The 23,084-nt window shown below is 30.9% G+C and overlaps 2 protein-coding genes across 2 annotated transcripts; both read left to right on the top strand.

Annotated features, from left to right (window-relative positions):
* The first annotated feature begins 7,060 nt into the window (after positions 1–7,060).
* On the top strand, positions 7,061–7,895 carry LOC126707234 (RING-H2 finger protein ATL70-like). Its single transcript, XM_050406823.1, has one exon. The coding sequence runs from the start codon at positions 7,210–7,212 to the stop codon at positions 7,702–7,704; it is 495 nt and encodes a 164-aa protein (XP_050262780.1). The 5' UTR covers positions 7,061–7,209; the 3' UTR covers positions 7,705–7,895.
* A 3,017-nt stretch (positions 7,896–10,912) lies between these two features.
* Positions 10,913–11,765, top strand: LOC126706927 (putative RING-H2 finger protein ATL71). Its single transcript, XM_050406511.1, has one exon. It carries the CDS (start codon positions 11,135–11,137, stop codon positions 11,564–11,566), a length of 432 nt encoding a protein of 143 aa, XP_050262468.1. The 5' UTR covers positions 10,913–11,134; the 3' UTR covers positions 11,567–11,765.
* Positions 11,766–23,084: the final 11,319 nt, after the last annotated feature.

The raw sequence follows: 23,084 nt of genomic DNA, 5'->3' as shown, positions 1-23,084 counted from the left end.
CAAACATCACCAAACTTCAGGGGGTAAAATCCAAATTCTAAAATTTTAGGGAGTAAAATCCATCCAATCACCCCCAAACTTTAGAGGTGTAATTTGGAATTTACCCCTTTGTTTTATATATGCTTGATCTCATGAGCTATAAGAGCATTTACATTAATGATATTAAAAAATTAGCTTTTAGTACCTTCAAACCTACTTTATCTATGTTAATACCACATTTAATAATACACCCTACATCTCATCACTTATTTTTTTACATCTATTCATATATATATATATATATATAGATAAATGGAATTCTACTCTAACATAATCTAAGTATATATGTGTGTAAAACTCCATCTTAGACAGAGACGAACCTACGTTAGTACTATATACCTATCTAACCGGAAAATGAAAAATATCCCCCAAACTTTAGGGGTGTAATTTGTAATTTACCCATTTGTTTTTTATATATACTTGATCTCATGAGCTATAAGAGCATTTGCATCAATGATATTAAAATTTTAGAGTTTAGTACCTCCAAACCTACTTTTTCTATATTAATACCACATTTAATAATACACCCTATATTTCATCTCTTATTTTCTACATCTATTCTTTTACTTATATATTTATTTTTTTAGAAAAATAGAATTCTATTCTAGTCTAATCTAAATGTATATATATATATATATATATATGTGTGTGTGTGTGTGTGTAAAACTACATCTTGGACAGAGATGGACCCACGTTAGGGCGGACCACCCCCCCCCCCCTCCCCAATTTTTGAAAAAAATATAGCACTGTATACCCATCTAACCGAAAAATTAAAAATTTCCCCCAAAATATATATTTTTGGCCCCCCTCCTTCAAAATATTTACATATTAACCCATGAAAACCAAAAAGAAAACTGCAACATCCTTTTGCCCATTGCATATTGATCCAAAAATAATAAGCAAATCGCCAGGTCTAAACCAAAGTAATTACCCCCGGGATAACATCAATAACCTCCAGACAACCAAGAATTAACTACAAAAAAAAAAAAAAATCAAAATTCCAATCTAAACAAAAAATTACGAACAAAACAAACAATTTGAAATGCCCAATTTTTACCCATTTGATTTCTCTCTCTCAATCTCACTACTCTCATCTTCCACCACTCCTCACTGCCACTGACATCAGATCCACACATTAGTTGACAGTCGCACTGTGGCTCGTAGCTTGTGGCTTGGCCTTCTCCAGTCTGTTGTGTCCACACTAACAAATGAGTTGAATCAACTGAGGTGTGTCCTCCTCAAATCTAAGTTGATTTCTCTCTCTTTAATGTCTTTCTCTACTCTGATATGAGTTTATTTCTCTCTATGTCTCTATTTTGCCACAGTGATAGATTGATAGTGCAATTAATGTATTTTGTGTGTGTGAGTTTACTGTGTACATTTTAAGAAGTCATCCTTTGTAATACTGACTGAGTCTTGACTCTTGAATTTGAAAAAAGAGATAGGCAGAAAAGGACAAATGAGATGAGAAAATAAATAAATAAAAAATAGAAAAACTAGAAACTGGAAAGGTGAGGCAATCAAAAAGTGAAGCCCGTGGGAACTATGAATCAAATGTGAGCCGTGGATAGTAATAAATGTCATTAATTGATAATGCTTGTTTGTTGGTATATTTTATGAATTATTAAATATTTTTAGAAAATAATTTATTAACATTAATGTTGTTGTAGCCTGTGGGGTATGTTTGTTTGGTTTATTTTATGGACTAAATTTTGAAACAATAAAGCTATATAATATGGAAATAATGAAACTTTTATTTGAATTGTTGATGATGGGAAAATTATCTATAATATTTTTTTTAAAGAGAAAAAATAACAAATAATTTGAAGCTGATAATGCAGCCTTGGTTCTAGTATTGATGTCCTAATTCATGAAAATTAATTTTCAATCAAAATTCCAAAAAATTACCACGGATTAAATCAGTATCAATCCAAATTGTGAAAATATGATATTATAATGTTTAATGAGCGTGATAAAATTCAACAAAGCTTGAGTAGATGTTAGTTTTGATTATCATAAACTTTTTGGACTTATACTTTGGCCCCCACAACTTCGAATCCTGGTTCCGTCCCTGATTTGAAGACTTGAACGCCGACCCTTCCCTCTACACCCCATAAGCACTTAAATTTGTGAAGTGACTATTGCACCAAGGGTGTGTAGTGGTATTCTTAGTTGTCCCAATCTCATTGCATTTTGCTGGAAGAGTTTGAGTTAGAGGAGGTAGGCAAGAGAGAGGAGAAGAAGGGAGAGAGAAAAGAGAAAAAATATTATAAAGAGAAGAAGAGAGAAACAAATATATATATATATATATATATGTATGTATATATATATATATATATATATATCACTTTATAGCTATAGTAAACTCCAAAGATTTAGCTTGGTTAATTTTAGTACCACCAATGTAGTATGATTTTTAGTGTTTTAGGTGCTAAAATAGTCACCAGTACTGTGAATGCTCTAAGCAAGCGTGGCAGCTTAGTTAGCTTTCTTGTTTGAATCAAATAACGTTCTGGCAAAAAGATATTCTAAAATATTCTCAGGTTTTTTAAATGAAGCTTATTCTAACTACATATCTTCTCTTCTTAAAAATAAGGCATAAAAAGGTTTTTTTTTTTTTTTTTTGAGTGACGCAGACAAAGATTGAATGATGATCTTTGTCGGCTGTTTCCGATAAGTATAACATACAACAAGAACTATAATAGTACAGCAGATTATGTTTAACAAAGAGAGAATGATGCTTTCTACATAAGTGAGAGAAGAATAACGAAGTTCCATAAAAAAGAGAGAAGCATAAGTGAATAATATGGTTAGAAAGTAGGAGATAATATTATTTTAGTCTTACGTTTTGGGGTTACAGTTAATTTGATTTTAATATTTTAAAATGAATTTAAGAAAAAAAAAAAAAAAGGAACGATCTAGAACAATGGAAGTTGGATCACTCAATATCTGTTTTAGAATTTGTATTTTGAATCTTCATATCTATTTTTTCCCTAGACCTATTTAGAGATCAGCTTGGCAAAGTATAATTTATTATAGAATTTGTAATTTTGTCATTAAAGTTTGACATCACGAAGGAAACATAGGGACTTGGCTACAGAGATCATAAGGTGGAGATTTGCAATGAAAGCTCTAACCCTAGAGATCACAATCTAGCGATGATGAACCTGAAGAGATGTGCGTCATTTTCAAGCTCAATCTTAGCAGCTCGTTCTGAAGCACAACCTGAGTAGCAGCTCGGCGTTAATTTTTTTTCTAGGATTCTATTTATTTGTGTGACTGTGTAATCAAGATCTTTTTTCCTTTTTCCTTTTTCCTTTTTCCTTTTCTATTGAGAGAAAAAAAAAAAAAAAAAAAAAGTTTTGTTCGACAATGGTGGCTGGGGTACAAGGTATATAGATTTTGTGGTTCTTTCATCAGTTTGAATCTTGGCTGTTGTGAAAGTTGTTGATGTTTTTTTTTTTTTTTTTTTTTTTTTCAAGTTAAGGGATTTTGTCTAGGTTTGGTTAAAGTCCTCAACAATAGGAATGTCCACGGGTCGATTCAAGTCAAGTTTGTGCCAAATTCAAACTCAACTCGACAACTTCGGGTCCCCAAGATCTAGACTCGCCGCCTACTAGGAAGAGGAGTTGGTTCAAGCGAGTTGGGTCTCCTTGGGTAGTGCTCGGTTATCAATTAGAGTCCAACAAGAGAAATCTGGCAGAAACTCACCGAAATTGGCCAAAATTTAGCTAGATCTAGCAAGATCTTGATGAGAATTGTCAAATCTCATCATATCTAACTAAAACTAATTGAAGAACATCTTGTACCAACGGAGAATAGCATGATTCAATGTGGGGATTGGTTGAGTCAATTGGAATTAGATTCATGTTAAAACCTGCCACTATCGGCATCGGTTTCTAAAGGCGGAGACCCGTCATTGACCGTCACATGTATTGAGTCAACCAATTTTCAGGTTGGCTCGAACTGTTTGGGCGGGTGAACTAGGTCCACAATTCAGTTGGACACCCTTACTCAATGTACATACTCTAGGTTTGGATTTTTCTTGGTTAAACTCTACAAAAACTTTTATGGGTTGCTATGTTTGGCTACCAAGAAAGTGCAAGTCTCTAATATCAAATTTTTTGTTTCTAATTTTTATTTATTCATTTAGATCCTAACCTGGCTTTTAAAAATAGCAATTAAAATATTTTTTATTATTATTTTAGTAGCCACATAGGTGTGAGTTGTATCAGCTGTGCAATCCGTTAGTCACGTAAGTATTTTCCGTTGACTTCAAGTTGAAAATAACATAGACCGAATTGACTGCTACTAAAATGTATGGATCAAATTAACTATGACCCCAAAATATAAGAACCAAAATGGTATTTCACCTAGAAAGTATGTTAATTTTTTTTTTTTTTAATCTTTCTAACCACAAAAAAAAAAAAAAAAAAAAAAAAAAAAAAAAAAGTTCATCCTAAGTAAGAGCCATTTATACTATCCATAAGATGATTCCTCTCTTTAAACTAGACTTTTATCTGGTTCAAAAATATTCTCATTAATGAAGTGCAACTTCTCTTGAAAATAGGATCATAAATATCAAATAACAAATTTCATCTTTTTATTCCCTAAAATTTAGCATTTTTATGAGTCCAAATCGCCTGTCCCAACTTATATGCTCTACTCTATGCTCCACCAAACATATTAAGCCACGCAGACATTACTTATTAAACACAAACTGAGGACTTAAATGGATTCAATCTCCTTCCTAACTCACATTACAAAAAATAAAGAAAAAAAAATTACAAAACCACTCAAGCACCATTAAAGTACCTAACTACAACAAGATTCCACCACCATGGCTTAGGGATGGCAGTTTTGCCCCACCCCACAAAGGTAGTGGGGATGGGATGATATTTTAGCCCTGCATCATAGGGCAGGGCGGGGATGGGTTTAGACTTTGTAGATCCAACCTGCCCCGCCCCGCATTGATAAGCATCAAATTGTAAAATTTTCATATTCTAAAACCCTTCTATTTAAACAAACATATCATTAGCTTATTATATTATACACAACAAGGCTTTCTGCCTCTTCTCTTTTTTCTTTTTCCTTTTTTTTTCATCTAGCAAGTTTGGAAATAAGGTACCAATTTTAACGTTTTCTTTTGTCTTTATTATAAACAAATTTATATACTATTGAATCATTGATTTTGTATTATGAGATTTTTGTTTTTGTTGTGATATTGTCTTGTTAAACACTTTAATAATATTATTCAATTTTTACTAAAGATTAGTTTGATTTGATAGGATAAATTTATTTGTAATTTCAAGTATATTTTTATTAACAAAATAGGTTTTATTAAAAACAATTGTAATAATTGTGAGCAAATTAACAATAAGTAGTGTTTTATGAGGTGGGGTAGGGCTTCACGAGGCCCCAAAGGGTGGGGCTTCATGGGGCCCCAAAGGGTGGGGAAGGGGGAAGAAAATTTTTCTCGTCATACGAGGCGGGTTGGGGATGAGGTAAGACAAAATCATGCGGGGCAAGGGCAAAGACCCTATCCTTCGGACCTAGCCCGCCCCGCCTCATTACCATCCCTAGCTACCTAGAGAAGACTACCATGGTGAATCTCAACAGCAAAGAATAGAGTTTGCAAGCCTTCATGATCAAGCCAATACTCTGATTTTTCATTCTTCATCACAAACCCATATGAGATTGTTCCTCACACAAAAACCAATTCATTGTACAGATTTGGAAGTGAGGGTTTTGTGGGCTCTTTTGCTTTCTATGTTTTATTTTGATGTATAAAAGAGAAAATTGAATTGATGGGATAGGCTAGGATCCCTACGAGTTTTTTTTTGGTTGGATGATGGTTACTTGGCCAAGAAGACAACCATGGGTAGATGTGTTGTCTCAACCATGGGTAGACAACTGTAGTCAAGAAGCACTATTGTTGGTGTTGGAATAGTTATAGGGGCTAAGATTATTTTTATGTATCACCATGGGTGGTGGTCCTGTGATATTCTATTTTTGGATGTACCGAAATAAGAGTTGGTGGCTAACATGGCATCATCTTCTCTAGGTGGCCATGGTTGTGGAACCCGATTGTGGCTGGTTAAATAAAATTTTCTTTTCTTTTGGGTTTGGAATGTGTGTTGGGAGGTAGAGGAGAATAGGAGATTGACTTCATTTAAGTCATCATTTTGTGTTTATTATATAAGTAATGTTCACGTGGCTTGATATATTTGGTGGAATATAGAGTGGAGCATATAAGTTGAGATAGAAAATTTGGACTCCTTTTTTATTCCTTTTTCATGCCAAATAAAAGTAAAACACCCCAATTTAAAAAAATAAAAATAAAAAATAAAGAAAACTCCTAAAATTTAGCCTTCTTTCTCCTCGATCACTTTCATCTTATTTTTCCTACTCAAACTTTTCTCTATATTACTACACCACTTTCAAACGCACTTTCAAAAAATAAATTACAATTTTTGCTTATCTCTAAAGTTTATCATTTTAATTTGTTTAAAAAATAAAAAATATTTTTTTTTCAAATTATAATAGATGCAAATTATAAACTCTTACTCAAAAAAGTAGAAGAGTCTCTTGAGCACGCACAACGCGTGTGCTTAGAGACTAGTCAAAAAAAAAAAAAAAAAAAATCACTATATGTTTCTAATCCAAACCCATTTGGGACGGACCTAAACCCGATACCTAACCCTTTGCCAAGTATAACCTTGGTCAACATGTTAAGTGGATTTTTATCAATTTTATAAGTCATCGCTCAATAATTAATTTTTGCCAATTATATCTCTACAAATATTAAATTAAGAAGATAAGAAAAAAGAAAAAAAAATCCATTTATAATTTGAGAAAGTGAAATTGGAGAGAAATTTCACTCCCTTTTTTTTTTTCTTAAAAATAAAGATAATAAATAAATGGGAACATAACAGCTGACCATCCGAGGTAGAAACTGGATATAATGATATATAATAGCTGCCCACCAAATTAGAATCTCACCAGATACTAGCTCTCCCAAATCATGCCCACGTTTTCCCAAAAAAAAAAAAATTCATGCCCAGGCTTCCTTTTCTTATTAACATGTCGACAGCCTCGTCGATTACCCGAAACTCTATCTCTTTCCCTCTCTCTCTCTCATAATCCAATGATGCCTTAGATAACACCAACATGTATGGAGTTGGAAATGTCATCGAATACATCTTTTTCGTTGGAACTATCGTTTGCGTCGTCCTCATGATCGTAATCAAAATAATGATTCTAAATTGCTTTCCTCCTCAGCGACCTTCTGGCCATCGAAACCAACAACATGGCTTCTTGTCAACTACTACCCTCCAACAATTCCAAGAGTCCGTCGGAACTGTCCCCCAACACTCCATCGATACCGTTGAACTAGGTCTTGATGAAGCCACCCTACGCAACTACCCAAAGCTCATCTATGCCCAAGCCGAGCTCCACAAGGGCAACTCTACCTCATCCTGTTGTTCAATATGCTTGGCTGATTACAATGACACGGATGTGTTGCGCTTGTTACCTGATTGTGGTCATCTCTTTCATCTTAAATGTGTGGATTCCTGGTTACGGCTGCATACTACATGTCCGGTGTGTCGAAACTCGCCTCTTGCTAAGGTAGCGAATTCATTTGGAGCGACATCCTTGACTTGATTAATGGAATAGCCTTTCTACAACTTTACCATTTGCTACAACTTGCAAAAGTGATAGATTAGAAGTAGTGGATAACTTTTTCATATATCTACCATTTTATTTCTATTATTTACAGTCAATTATGTTAGAGTGTAGCAAAAGTTGTAACAGTTGTGTCTCTAATTGGAATATAATTGGTACAGATTCATGCACTTTGTTTGGTGAGTTTTCACTTCATTTTGTATTAAAGAACATTTTCACCAAAGTTTTTTGTCAAAAATGGTTAAAGAGGAGTGCAAACATCGTATGATTGATTTATTGTATAATATATGAAATGGACAGTAGAATTAGAATAATTTATATTTATTGGAAGACTAGCCTAGAATTACAGTAGATATAATAATGTTAGTAGTATTAATATACTACAATTTGAGTTAGGATAGTATAATATAGTGAGTTTAGGCCCTAAACCCGTATCACTAACGTATCAAAATTTTGAAAAAGGAAGAAAGTGATTTTTAGTTTTTCTTTCCATCTACTCCATGCATAATAGAAATCAAAGAAAAATGCGCTAAAAATACTATAAATATTTACAGTGTAATATAATAATGACTATAATTTATAAATTTCATCAATCTAATTCATGAATGTTTGAATTACTTTTTTGTAATCGGTGACATACCAATTTGTAAGTCTATAGTAAAATTTATGGTATTCTTAGTATCACTAATTTTTTTTTTTTTTTTAAGTGTATAACCATTAAAAATGTATATATGGGGGGGGTGGTGGGGGGGGGTAATGGGTACCTATGCCTTGGGCCGGTTGTGCTAGAACCATAAGCTTAACATGTTGAAACTATTGGCGAAATACCAGTATACCACCGCACATTCTGTGTGTTCTACGGGTGAGAGGGAAAATTTTATGAATGTAACTATGTAAGATCAATTTTTTTGAATACCCATTGTTAGAAAAATAATCTCTCTCACGAACTTTAACTCTCATTATCATACATCGTCGGCCCATTTCCATCATTCCTGGGTTCATTGCCAGTACACATAGCCTTGCCAAAAGCCATTTTCATTATGTTGATCTAAACACAAATTACCACGGTAGTTTATTTCAAGCAATTAAGGGACCAGTCATTTGACTGAATAAAGTTTTTCTCCAAATTAATTTGGAGAAAACCCTTCAAACTTATTATATATCTTTATATTGAATGTGAATTTTAAAAATCTAACCGTTAAATTACAAGTTCATTACCGATTATGACTGACTCAATTCTTTGACATGTCATGTCATACTCAAGGTGGCTCAATAACTTTGGGGGCTTAAGGCAAAAAATTTTAATTGAGGTCTTTTTTATATCTAAATATTAATTAAATAATATTTTTTTTATTTTTTATTTAAAATCTGTTTTTCTTGCTTATTTCTGAGATGCAAAACTACTATTTAAACTTTTGTATTTAAGTTCTTCTAAAAATTAATCTATTACATGGTTAATAAATTAGTATCACTATGATACAAATAGGTTGACATGATATACATTGAATTTTCAATTGGTGTGATAACTTAGAGTAATAATGGATAAATTAAAAGTAAAAGTGACGGTACAATGGGTGGGATAGCGTGTGCCTATGCGTGTACAATGTAACAGTGGTTGAGTTAGTGTCTTTAGTGATAATGTGTGGGGCCTGTGGATCCGCTGGCTGGGATTTTATTTCAAAATAACTATCTTCAAACAATTTTATTAGTTAGCAAGGCTTCTAAACTAGGTGTGCTATAATGCTAATATGCAGTGTGCTGTCCTATCGACTGTGCAATGGCCAATGTGCAGATTAAAAAAAAATTGAAAAAAAGCCAACACTTATCACAAACCATACTCTTCAATCTCCACGAAAATTTCGGAAAGAGAGAGGGCGTTACCTCAGATTGCTATGCCCACACACAGTAGCAACACACACCTTCAACCACTGTGAAGGTAGTGAAACTATTGCAAAGAATGATAGAATGAAAGAAAGCTTATAAAAAAATATCAAGGATTCAAGACGAAGAAAAGAAAGATGAGAATATAGATGGAAAGGCAGAGAGATATAGAGATGAGAGATTTTTTATTATTTCTGTTTTCTGTTTTTTTTTTTTTTTTTTTTTTTTTTTTTTATTTTAAGAAATTTATAATCTCTAAGATATTTCAAGACATTTACGTTGTATTATTAATGAATTTGTCTAGTATTAATTTTAATTTTAGCAGATTTGAAGAATGAGTTAATGAATTTATCTCCGATGATTTAATTTTAATTTTTTAGCCGAATTTTGACTATTTTTGTTTTCTGTTTTTTTTAATTTTTTGTATTTTAAGATACAATAAGGCATTTTTAATGCATCTATTAACCAATAAAATGACTTAAAATTTTCTAAATTAAAATATATAGATGAATATTTTTTATATATATTAATACAAGTGGAGGCTTTCTTTTATTTGGGAATTGGGAGTCTTAGGCAATGCACACTTGTATCTATGGTTCAGCCGCCCTGGTCATACTATTTCGTATATTTTATGCATGCTATAATAGTGGGGCATAGATTGGAAAGAAAAATAACAAATATTATTATAACATACATATTTTATAATATCATCATACATTATTTAATAATTATAAAAAAAATAATAAATAAAATATATATTTTTTAAAATTTTTCATATATTAAATGGACTATTGATTATTGACTAGTTTTTTTTTTTTTAAAGATTATTTTTTCTCCACTGTCACATAAATCCTAAATAAAAAGTATAATTAAAAAATATTGACTTCCTTGGTTCTTTGACACGTTAAATACCTACCAAAGGTATTGCTCAAAAAGTCAAAAAAAAATTATGTTCATGACTCATGATTGCTTTTTTTTTTTTTTTTTTTTTTTTAACGACTCATGATTACTTTATATAGTTTATAATTCCCCCAAAAGGTCTAAATGCTGAACTATCCCAAAAAAATAATAATAATAAAGGTTGAAAACAATGATCATTTTTCCTTTTTCATATATATATATATATATATATATTTTTTTTTTTTTTACTTTTTCAAAGCTTATTATAATACCCCAAAAAAAAAAAAAAAAAAAAAAAAAAAAAAAAAAAGAATTTTTGAAAGACAAATCATCTGCCGAAACAACTTTAATTTTCTCTACTTATAAAATCAAGAAAAAGAGAAGCAATCCATTGGAATTTGTCAAATACGATAGAGTCGGGTAGATTTTTTCTTCGGATAGTGACTTCTAATATAGCCGACTAGCTAAACAATCACCAGATACATTTTCTTCAATAATTAACAAATCCATTTGCCCAACCAATTCTCTTTCATCAAACCCTTTGCCTTAACTCTCTCTCTCTCTCTTTTTACATATCCCAATTAATCCAATTCATATTGTAGAAGATTATTCTAATGACAACTTTGATATGACCGATATTTTATTTGCTATCGGATTGTTCCTTTTCATCGTCTTCGTTATGGTAATGAAAATACTTATTTCCTTCTGCAGGCATGCTTTGCCTCCCGGTCCTCATCAGGTCAGGAACCTTACCACCGGTGACCAACAACACTCCATCGACGCCATAGAACTCGGCCTCGACGAAGCCACTCTACGCAACTATCCGAAGCTCATATACGCCCAAGCCAAGCTCCACAAGGGAAATTCTACTGCTTCTTGCTGTTCAATATGCTTGGCTGATTACAAAGACACGGATGTGTTGCGCTTGTTGCCTGATTGTGGTCATCTCTTTCATGTCAAGTGTGTTGACCCGTGGTTACAGCAACATGCTACATGCCCCGTGTGTCGGACTCGGAACTCGCCTCTTGCTGAGACGGCTCTTTCTGTGGAGCGACATTGAAAAGGTCATATTCAATACATTTATGAAATTTTGGGAGAACTGATCGGAAATTAATGAGCCTTTTAATTAGAGCGACATTCTTGACTTGATAATTGAACGCATATATGGGTAACTTTCACATATGTATTTGTAAGTGATTGTACATTTGAATTCTGGCTTGATTCATTATTGTGGTTTGTTACAGTAGATTTCACATTAATTTTTTTTTTTTTTTCCTTTTTTCTGTTTTGGCTATGATCATGAAAAATATAAGGTGTTTGTGAAATTTTATTTTTTTTCTTTTTACATTCTTTTTGGTTTTTCTTAGTAGCTGCATCACCCATGAAATCAGTCTCACAAACTCACTATTAATTTTTTGTTTTTTTCTGTTTTGGAGTAATTATTTAATCCTGAGAGCACACAATAAATGTGTATTTAATACTGAGAGCACACAAGAAATATTAAGGAATGTCTTAAGGGCATTGATTTATAAACTATTTTTAGAAATATTTTATGAATAAATGATCAAGCAATTAATTTTTCTAACAGCTTTTTATATTTTCCAATAAACTGGTGTTAAATCTTTCTTAATATGATTTATTAACAATTGTTTTAAGAGTACCCGCTGTTATAACTTTTAAATTTATAGTACTGGAATTCACTTTTTATGTGAGACTATTGAAAGAAAAGAACACACATTTATCATGCTTTGGAAGCACTAATGGTCCGTTTGAATTGAAAGTGAGAGAAAATGAGTAGAATAAAATAAAGTAAATTTAGTTCAAAATTAACTTATTTTTAGTTAACTCAACTCTATTCTCCTCTACTTTCTCATTTCCGCTCCATCCAAACAACCATAAATACCTATCCCTGTTTTGTGCACATGACCGCAATAGGAAACTTAAAGCATCTAATTGATTTTCACGTCACTCATAATAACCCAATAACATTGATTGCTTACCCTCCACGTAATGTTTTGCCTTGCAAGGAAACTATCTTTCTATACTTATTCTTTGCTTTATCTCAAAAAAAAAAAAAAAAAAAAAAAAACTTATTCTTTGCTTTTCTGTCGTATAAAATTAAATATAGATTAAATTTTCTAATCGGTATATTAAATTTTCTAGTCGGTACGGCTGACAAAGTAAATGCATAAATTCATATAAACAATAGTAACTACTCAAAAAAAGTCAAACACGTAATGCAAGGTATATGGCTAGTAATCAACAACAAAGGTGACTAAAAAACCGGCTGATAACGTCAATACTCAGCAATGATAAATAACACGTTTCATTGGATTTACTGATTTTCACACTTCCTTCATGTTAGATAGATTTTAAACTAACATTTTCCTTCGATACCTTTATTAATTAAAAAAAGGAAAGGATTTGTTGCACTAATTGCTACCTAATGGGTTATGTGTGGCAGTAAAAAAAAAAAAGTAACAAGTGGACCCTTTAACATATATTGCTTTTTTATTTATTTATTGCTACATTACTTGCAATTGGAGATTATTATGAAATAAAACATATATGTACAACAAAACTTTTTTTTTTAAGGGGAAATACGTACAATAAAAACATAGTAAATAATTATGAAATAAGACATATATGTACAATAAAACCTTTTTTTAGGGGAGTTCCACATAAAAAGGTTTCTCAAAAAGAAAAAGAAAAAGAAAGAAGAATTCCAAATAAAAATAATATATGTTGTTTTGAGCAAAATTATGATAGGATAGTGCCCCTTCAATTTCAATTTCAATAGAGCTTTTCTGATTTTCACCTGTTGATAAAATTTTGTAACAATTAATAGGTTATTAATTTTTATAAAAGACATAACAAAATGAAAATAATAATCTTAGAGTTTTTTTCTAAAACAATTGGTGGGCTAATTCTTCCCATATATATTATCTAATATATAGTAATATTCAAAGTATAAAAATAAGTCAATTTCTCCACTAATTTGAACCAAATTAATATATATATATATATATTAGACGAAATTTAAAAAGTCTTTAATTTTATTTAAATGATTTTTAATCTATGAATCGTCTCAATAATGTTTACTAAAATATATTGTTAAGATTCATAATTGGCACCATTATGCATGAGTTTATTATTATTATTATTATTATTATTGTGGGGGATTTTCCCTCCGCAAGCTTATTGTCCTCTTTGGGGAGCCAAGCCCGCAAGATTTTGTTTCTCGTCTCCGAGTATGGAAGTCTAGGATTTTCACCTCAGGCCAAGGGCTTTGCCTTGTAGCCATTTTGGCTTGACACCTTTGTCCCACATCGGTTAGAGATGCGCCCCACTGATGCTTTATATGCCCTTGGAGCTTGCATGAGTGTACCACTACTACGCATGCGAAGTAGTGGTACACTCATGCAAGCTGCGGAGGGAAAATCCCCCACAATTATTATTATTATTATTATTATAGATACCATAGATTTAATTGTGTAGCATCGACTACAAGATGAATTGTATCATTTGATTAAGACACCATTTGATTTTTTGGATGGATAGAATTCAAACATAATTAATCCCTTATTCAACAATAATAAACCTTATTAATTAATCTAACTAAAACCCATAGCCCTATAATAATTAATGTTGAAGCCAGGATTTGAGGTGAGAGAGAGAGTGATGGACAAATAAACATACATACATGTGAATACTTGAGACTAATTTATATAATAAAAATTCATTCATGTGAGGTCTAAGCAACATTCTTAATATAGAAAATCTATTAAATAAGAATATATTTCTTATACCGTGTTTATCCATTAAGAGTTAACCTTAAATATACCAATGTGTATGTGTGTTTTTATTTATTTATTGAAAATTTCACTTATGAAAAGATTTTTAGTAATTATACAAACTTCAAATTGTATATTATTTTATTGCTTATATACAAATTTTTGAGGAGTAGAATAAATTATTACATTAGAATTTGAGTTTTTTTTTTTTTTTTTAATGTTGGACAAAATTTAGGTATAATAATTTATGTACAGAATAAATACGAACACATGATTGTATACTTGCACTTTAAATGTAATAATAATATTTTTTTTTTTTGTTCCATTTCAATTAAAACTCTTGCTTTTGTTTTTTCAACCTTTTACTTTTTTTTTATATATAGGTTTTGGTCTTTTAAAAGACATGGGTAAAATATGATTTTTTTTTTCCTTTTATAAATTGCAATATAAATGAAACAAATACATAAAGCAAATCTATGAAAAAAAATTAATAGGAAAAATTCAAAGTTTAACATGAGATTGGGAAGGTGGGAAAATAGATTAACAAACCATATTTTTTAAAGTAAAAGTTGTAAAAAAAAAAAAAAAAATTATTATTGTTAAATGAGTGCACTGTGGACATGTACTTATCAAAGCCCGAAACTAATGGGCAAAACACACGTCATAAAATACATAGCATGGCAACAATCATGCATATCACTCTTTAAGAATTATATATGGGAGGGCCGAGGGGTAACTACCACCTCTTGACCTTCCATTAGTTTTTCTTATATTCCTTAGTTAGAATTTTTTAATATTTTTTACTAAGTCTTATAATTTTAGCATAAAGTCTACTTTTGTATTGAATGTTATCAGTGTCCTTTAAAATTGTTTGGAATCTTCATATTTGGAGATTAGGTTTCCATTAAAATAAATAAAAGAAGGTTAATTCAAACAGTAGTCCTATTCAACGCGAGCCAAACGTAGAAGAAAGTAATAACACTTTTTAAAAAGAAACTTCCTAATAACCTTTCACCTGTGATTTCTAATAAAATATATCATCACATCTGCATGTCCCAATCAATATATCCTCACATATGACGAATACTATAATATAATAATATAAATTCATCAATCCATCTCAAATTTGATAAATTTATTGACTTTCTGTTATATATATATATATATATATATATATTTGTTAACTTTATGTTATAAACTTTTGAAATCTCACATTTCTATGTCATTATTATAATAATTTTTTTTTTTTTTTGGTTACAAATCATATTATTTTAATCTAATTAAATTCCTACAAAAACTAACTAAAATGGCCCTTCTTTTTATAAAGTGTGACCGAACATTACAAAAAAAAAATTAACAACATTGGGAGAACCATGTCAGTAGTAACCATGCGAGAACCCAAATATAGCATCTTGCATTCTAGCTTACACAGCACCTTCTTCTCCACCAAAAAAAAAAAAAAGAGAGAGAGAGAGAGAGAGAGAGAGAGAGAAGCTTACACAGCACCTACATCAAATTTTGACATTTTTTTTTCTGGCGACTTGGTGCAGACATAAGATATAGGCCTTCATTTATATAGACCTAAGTTTTAGAACTCTATTTAAGAATCTTGGGTTCATTTTTGTAAGACAGAGTTTGATTGATAAATAAAGTTCCTTTTGGTTTTATGGTCTTTGCCATGAACTATCTATTGCAATTTGCAAACCGCTCATTCCCACAAGCTCAAGTGTCATCATCATCATCATCGAAGTCAAACTGCACCACCAAAAGGACCACCGCTTTTCTTATTAGATGTTTATTTTGAAGATAAAGTATAATCAAACATAGCTCATGCTGCTCACCAGAGTTTTTGTTAAAGAAATGATTGTGTTGATCATGTCTATATGGACGTAATCGGTTATTGGGTTAACCATACTATATATTTGAGAACTGAAATTCTTCAATACATAAAGTTTAATTTAGTTTTACACCATCTGTTTTCGGAGCAGAATTTTTCGTGGAAATGTTTTTTTCTTGGGATATTCATATCAGGGTAAATGTTGTAGCACATAAGTTAATACACACAATTTTCACACACACCTCAAAATAACAGCACTCATGATTAGAGTGTGTATAATAAACGTCACTCTTGATATTAGTTGCAAAAAGTAAATGATTCAATTAACGGGTGTCTATAAGGCATTTGTTAATAGATCATTTTAAGAAAATTTTAATATCACTTTCATAGGAAATATAAAAAACTATAAAATAAAAAAATAAAAAGAAAAAAAGATAGTTACTTTTTATTTTTTCCATAAAAAGTTTCTAAATACATTTCCTAAACTATTAGTACCATTAGGGTATCCGTTAACTTTTCCCAAAAGTAAATATGATAATCATGATCAAGTAGTGAGAAATCAATGCATATTTCAAGATTTACTTTCAGTGTGTATGAAAAGAAATAAGGAAAATGTTAAAACTACCAGATATTTTATTACAAAATGTTTACAAATTAATGTAACAAAAATGTGGTTGATGGCCTTTGACAACATAGTAAAATAATATCAAAATTTCTTTTAATGATTGATGACACATTTATTTATAAAACTAATGTAGTATAGTTAATTTATATATATATATATAGAAAAATATAGTATATACTTTATAATGTTCTTAGAACCACTAAACAATGATGTCAAATGAAAGCTACAAAAATGAAAGTATATCGCTGATTTGCAAGATAATTGAATGAAGCATTTCACTGTAATATAGCCAAAAAAAAAAAGTTTGACTTACCTCTAGTACTTTTTTAATTGGAATCTTCTTTTATTTTAATAAGAGACTGCTATTTCACCTACTAACTAAATAAAATGTGGAGATTAAAACCCACTATCACTTATTATTATATATTTCAAACAAAAAGACATGTCCAGTTAAAAAAGTACTAGAGGTAAGCCAAAATAAAAAATAAAAATAAAAATCACTATATTTGTCGGTATTCTAGTTATGTGCAAATCTTGTGGACTTAGAATTTGTTGTTGAATATCTAGCGCTAAAAATATAAATATAACTATGGAAAAAATTGAAAATAATAGATATTAGGAATGATTAAAGAAAGAATATTTAAATGGAAATGAGAAAATATATATATATATATATATATATATAGATAGATAGATAGTAATGGAAAGTATATTTTGAAAAGGTTTTATTTTTTTGAACCTAAGTAGGTAGGGACCAGGATTGGACTAGATCCCCAAATTGGGTTTGGGTTGGGCAAATCCACTAAATAGTTTTTTGATTAAAAAAAATTACATCATTAAAAACATGTCTTCTTTCTAAACAAAGCTAGACCGGAGAACCAATGGAGCTCTTTTTTTCTAAATTTAAGGAAATAAAATTGTTCATTTGATGTTATAGAGACTAAAAGCACTCAAAAGTTTTCGGGTGTTTGGATTTTACATTTTGAAATTTTAGAATTTAGATTTTATCCCCTAAAGTTCTATTCTGATTCCATCAGCATCATCCCCATTCATATTTTCCGTTAAGGGACACACAAGCTTGCCACACTATGGGCATAAGGGAAGTTGGGGTCAATTGGAGTCGCCACCTAGTTATATGGTCTAGGAACCATGAATATAGCGTCCTTACAAGGAAAGACCTTTGATCTTACTACCAAAATTTGAGTTCAGAGTTTAGCTATGCTCTTAGGAAGGTGTTAGGCATCCAAGATTGCCCAACCCTAAGATTGACCTCCCATCATTGTATCCTATGTCTTAACCCTATTAAAAACCATCTAAATACTTGTATTCTAGACTCACACACACACACACACACTAACATGCATCTAACAAACAACATGGCATCTTTAACCCTAAACAAGCATACTTATCCATCTACCCAAACGAAAGAGAGCCAAACAAAAGAAACCCTAATCATACATCTAACATATGAAAAACCCTATCTAAAACAAAACATGGCGGCAAGCGCATCATCATACAAAACACATCAGACACAAAAAGTTAACATATTAGAAACCCTAACCATACATCTTAGAAAACCTAACACAAATGCATGAGCATTGCTAATGCATGACTTACCTTTTTACTTACCTCTCAGCAGCATAGCACATATGACATCAATGCATGACCATTTGAATGAATGATATTAAAACAAAGAAACCCTAGACTAAACCCTAATCTAGACATGTGATAACAAACAAGCATGTTAAAATGGTGAGCAAACATTTTATGAGGCTTAAAAAACATGTGAAAAGGAGGCTATGTAGACAAACATGTGAAGGCAGAATCAAAACAAACAAAAATTGGGGCTTTCTGGGTAACGGCATCACGCATGTTAGAATGGGTCTGTGTACGCATGAGTTCAGCCTGCGTGTGTAGGCTAGATCATGCATACACAAATCCTTACCCATAAAACCCTAATCAACACAGAAACAGAGCAGAAACTCAAAACGTACAATCTAACAACCTATCATGCTTAAAGACATAAAGAAAACCTAAAACTAACCTAGACAAACATAAGCAAACATAAACTAAACAAAAGAAGCAGATTAAAACAAAGATTAAGGCAGAAAAGAAAAGAAAAAAAAAAAGGTTTTAAAGCTTACCTTAAAGGAAAAGCTTCTAGGCTTGATTTTTTACCTTTCCCCTTAGTAAAATTCATCACAATTCAAAGAAAGTGATCAGTAATCTTAAACTCAAAAGATTAGGAACAGAAAAGGTCTCAATCAAATAAAAAGAGACTTGAGGGTGTTTTGTGAAAAACTCCCTTTTGATTTACTATTTTCTAGTGAATCTTAGGCTTTTCCCATGGGATTTCTATGTGTTTTGAAACTATATCATGTAAGGCTTTATATAGTGGAAAAAATTGGGTTTGGAACGGCTTCCAGATGATGTGAGATTCGCTCCAAACCTCAGCCATTATTGCAAAAAACACTTACATTTCATATGTTTCTGAAACCCGAGTTGCGTACATAAGAATGTGCCTAGGTACGCATGCTTTAGCTCACATACGCAGGTCACCACTCACGTACGTAGACCAAGGGTCACTTTGGTCATTTAATTTTCCAAAAAAAGATTTTTGCTCATTTAAAAAGTTATAGTTTCCATTTTAACATTCCTTAAGTCAATTTAATTTTTTATTGGGCTCTAAACTGGCCTTGGGCTTTAGAGTTCGAGCATCATTGGAGAATGAAGGGCTGAGTTGTAAGGGGTACAAAATACAGTGTCCACACACACTTGTTTAGTTCATCCAATAATATGATGTTATGTCTTTTTTATTATGTTATGTCATATTTAATTTTTTTTAATCTTTTTAGGTCACAAAAATGATGTGGCATCATTTTATTGGACAAACTAAACATGTGTGGCAAGTATATGTAGTACTTAATGAAAAATATAGATGGAAGGGCTGCCTATGCAAATAAAATATATAAAACTTCAGGGTAAAATTCAAATTCTGAAATTTTAGGGCGTAAAATCTCAAACACCTCCAAACTTTAGAAATTTAGTTTGCAATTTAACATTTTGTTTACTAAATGCATCCATTAATAAATCACTAGTACTGAAAGTTTCGTGCATTGCATGACTTTAATCATGAATTTTCTTTATATATATTTTTAAGAAATAATAACTAAATGAGTTTTTATTACATAATTTTAGAACTCATTTCTAATTAAATAAATTATTATTATATAAAATGAAAATTTTTCTAAATTTTTAGTTATATATAATATCTCTAACTAAAATTATCAATAAAACTTTTCTAATTATTTTTTTACACTTCCTTATTTATTAATGAAGAGGCTGATTTGAACTCAAAAGTTTTTTTTTTTTATTATTATTATTATTTATTCTTGCATAAATAAGATTATCCTAAAATAATCCATTCCAAACTTAGGATTAAAAAATCAACTATATTTGTACACCTAAAAGAAATTAAATTTTTAAGTCTTATTTGGATAATTAAATAATCTATTTTAGTGTTACTTTTATTCAAATGGTTAACACCCTAATTTATACAACTTGAGTAATGTATCTAATTATATTGTTATTTAGCCTTTAAGAACACATATGTTAATATTACACATGAAAAACAATCCAAATTTCTGAACTTTAAAAAAAAAAAAAAAAAAAAAAAAAAAAAAAAAAAAAAGAAGTTAAGTAAAGATGGATGTACATAGGAATTTAGACAGATAAATCTAATTTAGCCAAATATTATCTATGATCTAAAAGGATATAGCAGAAATTCTAAATTAAATTTAGTTAGACTTTCGAAGAAATATGGTAGGAATTTTGCATACAAAGAAATTAATAGAAAGCACATACAGAATTTTAAAATATAAAAATTGATAAATTTTTAACAATCAATAAGTAAAAGTATTGGAACCAAATTGCACTACAGCACATGAAAGACATGTTTTGAACCAAATATTTTTTGTAGTGATAGCCAATTGAAAAAATCAAGACACTTACAAACTAAATACATAGAATAACCAAAACCTAAAACACACAAAATAATTCAAAAGTTGATAATTTAAAAATAAAATAAAATAAAAAAACCTACCTAAGAGAAACTAAGAACTTAAATAGGTGTCCCTTGTTTTCCTTCTTTATAGTAGACTTCCTTTGACATAATATCCATACATGAAAATTTAGAAACAAATAACAATAAATAAGTTGAATTTATTTAATCAAAATTATCACATAGAAATATATATGTGTAGGGGACTAGATCAACGACCCAGCCCTAATCCAATGGGTATGGACTGTATGGTGGCCCAGTACAATTAATTTGTAGAGGTAAGTTATCAAGGCCAACCTTTCAAGCCTTGTTGATTTCGTTAAACAATTTAAAGAGAGATCAATTGTTTAGGTATTAGCTTTGTGAGAGAATAATAATAAGACAAACATTTTTGTATCAATTCTTCCTCGAGTCTGTTTGAGGATCATTAGTACATACCATATTCCCTTCTTAGTTACAAAGTTCTTGATTACACTTTATATTTCTCTCTCTAATTTTTTTTTCCTGTATCCTTTTTTGGAGGAGTCCATTTTCCTTATATAGCTACCTGGATTGCATCTCAGCCCTCCACTTGGATAGCCACTAATCTTCACTTGGATACTTGTCCCATCAGGGCCTTACTGGAGGTGGTAGAATACACTGCAAGCTGTGAGGGCACTGTTCAAGGATTATTCTACATTAATGTGGCCAGTTGAGTTGATACAGTGCATTGAATGCGGAGGTGATGAGTACTTTATCTAAAAACTTCCTTCTTTCTTCACTTGCACATCTCTCCTTCTCTCCTTGGCTCTCGGCCTTGTGGGCAAGCTGTGAGGGCACTATTCAGGGATTATTCTACCATTAATGAAGCCAGTTGAGTTGATGCAATGCATTGAATGCGGAGGTGATGAGTACTTTATCTGGAAACTTCCTCCTTTCTTCACTTGCACATCTCTCCTTCCCTCCTTGGCTCTCGGCCTTGTGGACTTGATGGTCAATCTCTGGTCCCCCGAGGAACACTTGTCCCTCAAGCTCCTTGGGTGTACCGCTCTCCTCAGTTTCTCAGACAATCTTATCCAGATTAATCTGAGCCTGTCCTGACATATAGTTACGAAGTACAACCCCTTAGGCAAGTTTTATTCTATGATTCTCCCTCTTTGGTTCCTCACCCCCCAACAATATGCATAAGTTGTAACTTGGAAAACACAAAAAATAAAAAATAAAACAAAAACATGGGGTGCAAGAAAGATTCTATGGAAAGACCATTGGTGAATATATATAATTTTTGAGATTTTGATAATAGAATTTTAGTTGGAGTGAAATTTAAATTTCTAAAACTTAGATGCATGTTGCATGTTTCGTTAAAACATTTATTGTTACTTTATTTAAAGAAATTTATAAGAACAAATAAGTTGTTGTCACTATTAGTTAAAACTTAGATACATGTTACATATTTTGTTAAAACTAGTCGCTAACTCATGCTATGCACAGAGAAACCTACCTATTTGTGAGGTAGACTAAAAGACTTTTATAAAATCTTAAATTGATTGAGATAGAGAGATAGAGTTTGAGTTTAAGTTGAACTTGTTAGAGAGATAAAGTTTCACTCATTATTAAGTTTGGACTAAACAAAAATAATTTTATTTAAAAATAATAATAATAATGTGGTAAGCTCTAGAGAGGTCAATAAAAAGTCAAAAATTACAGTTTTATATATATATATATATATATATATACAGGAATTATTATTTTATCTAAAATGCATGTTGCATATTTTGTTAAAACAGAATAAATAAGTTGTTATCTTTATCAATTGAAACTTAGATGCATGTTTTGTTAAAATGCTTATTGTTATTTTATCCAACAAATTAATAAGAATAAATAAATTATTGTCTCTATCTAAAAAAAAAAAAAAAAATTATCCAAAATATTTATATAATTTGGTAAAACTACTTAGCGCAACTTGGATTTCTAAGACCTACTTAGAAAATTTAGTAAAATTTTAGATAAATTTTGTATGAAAAATAATGGGGAAGCTTGTGTCTAGTGGTCAATGCCACTAAACACGTTGTGATGCAAATACGTGTCCATTCTTAAATGCATATCTGTATTCTAACGTGTCCAGTGGTCCCACTGGAAGCCATTCCCAGAAATAATAAAGGGAGCCATACAACTGTACAAGAGTGCGTGCCACCCTTGGCTCTCGCCTTCGAAAAAATAAAAAACTAATCTTCACGACGACGACTTTGTCTATTTCCATAATTTAAAAAAATATAATAATAA

Source organism: Quercus robur, chromosome 11, assembly GCF_932294415.1.
Source record: "Quercus robur chromosome 11, dhQueRobu3.1, whole genome shotgun sequence".
Lineage (NCBI taxonomy): Eukaryota > Viridiplantae > Streptophyta > Magnoliopsida > Fagales > Fagaceae > Quercus > Quercus robur.
This window is presented reverse-complemented; position numbering and strand designations above follow the sequence as displayed.

What these genes read in the sequence shown, in the direction of transcription:
- LOC126707234 (XM_050406823.1), top strand. Translation starts at nt 7,210, where the DNA reads ATGTATGGAGTTGGAAATGTCATCGAATACATCTTTTTCGTTGGAACT.
- LOC126706927 (XM_050406511.1), top strand. Translation starts at nt 11,135, where the DNA reads ATGACCGATATTTTATTTGCTATCGGATTGTTCCTTTTCATCGTCTTC.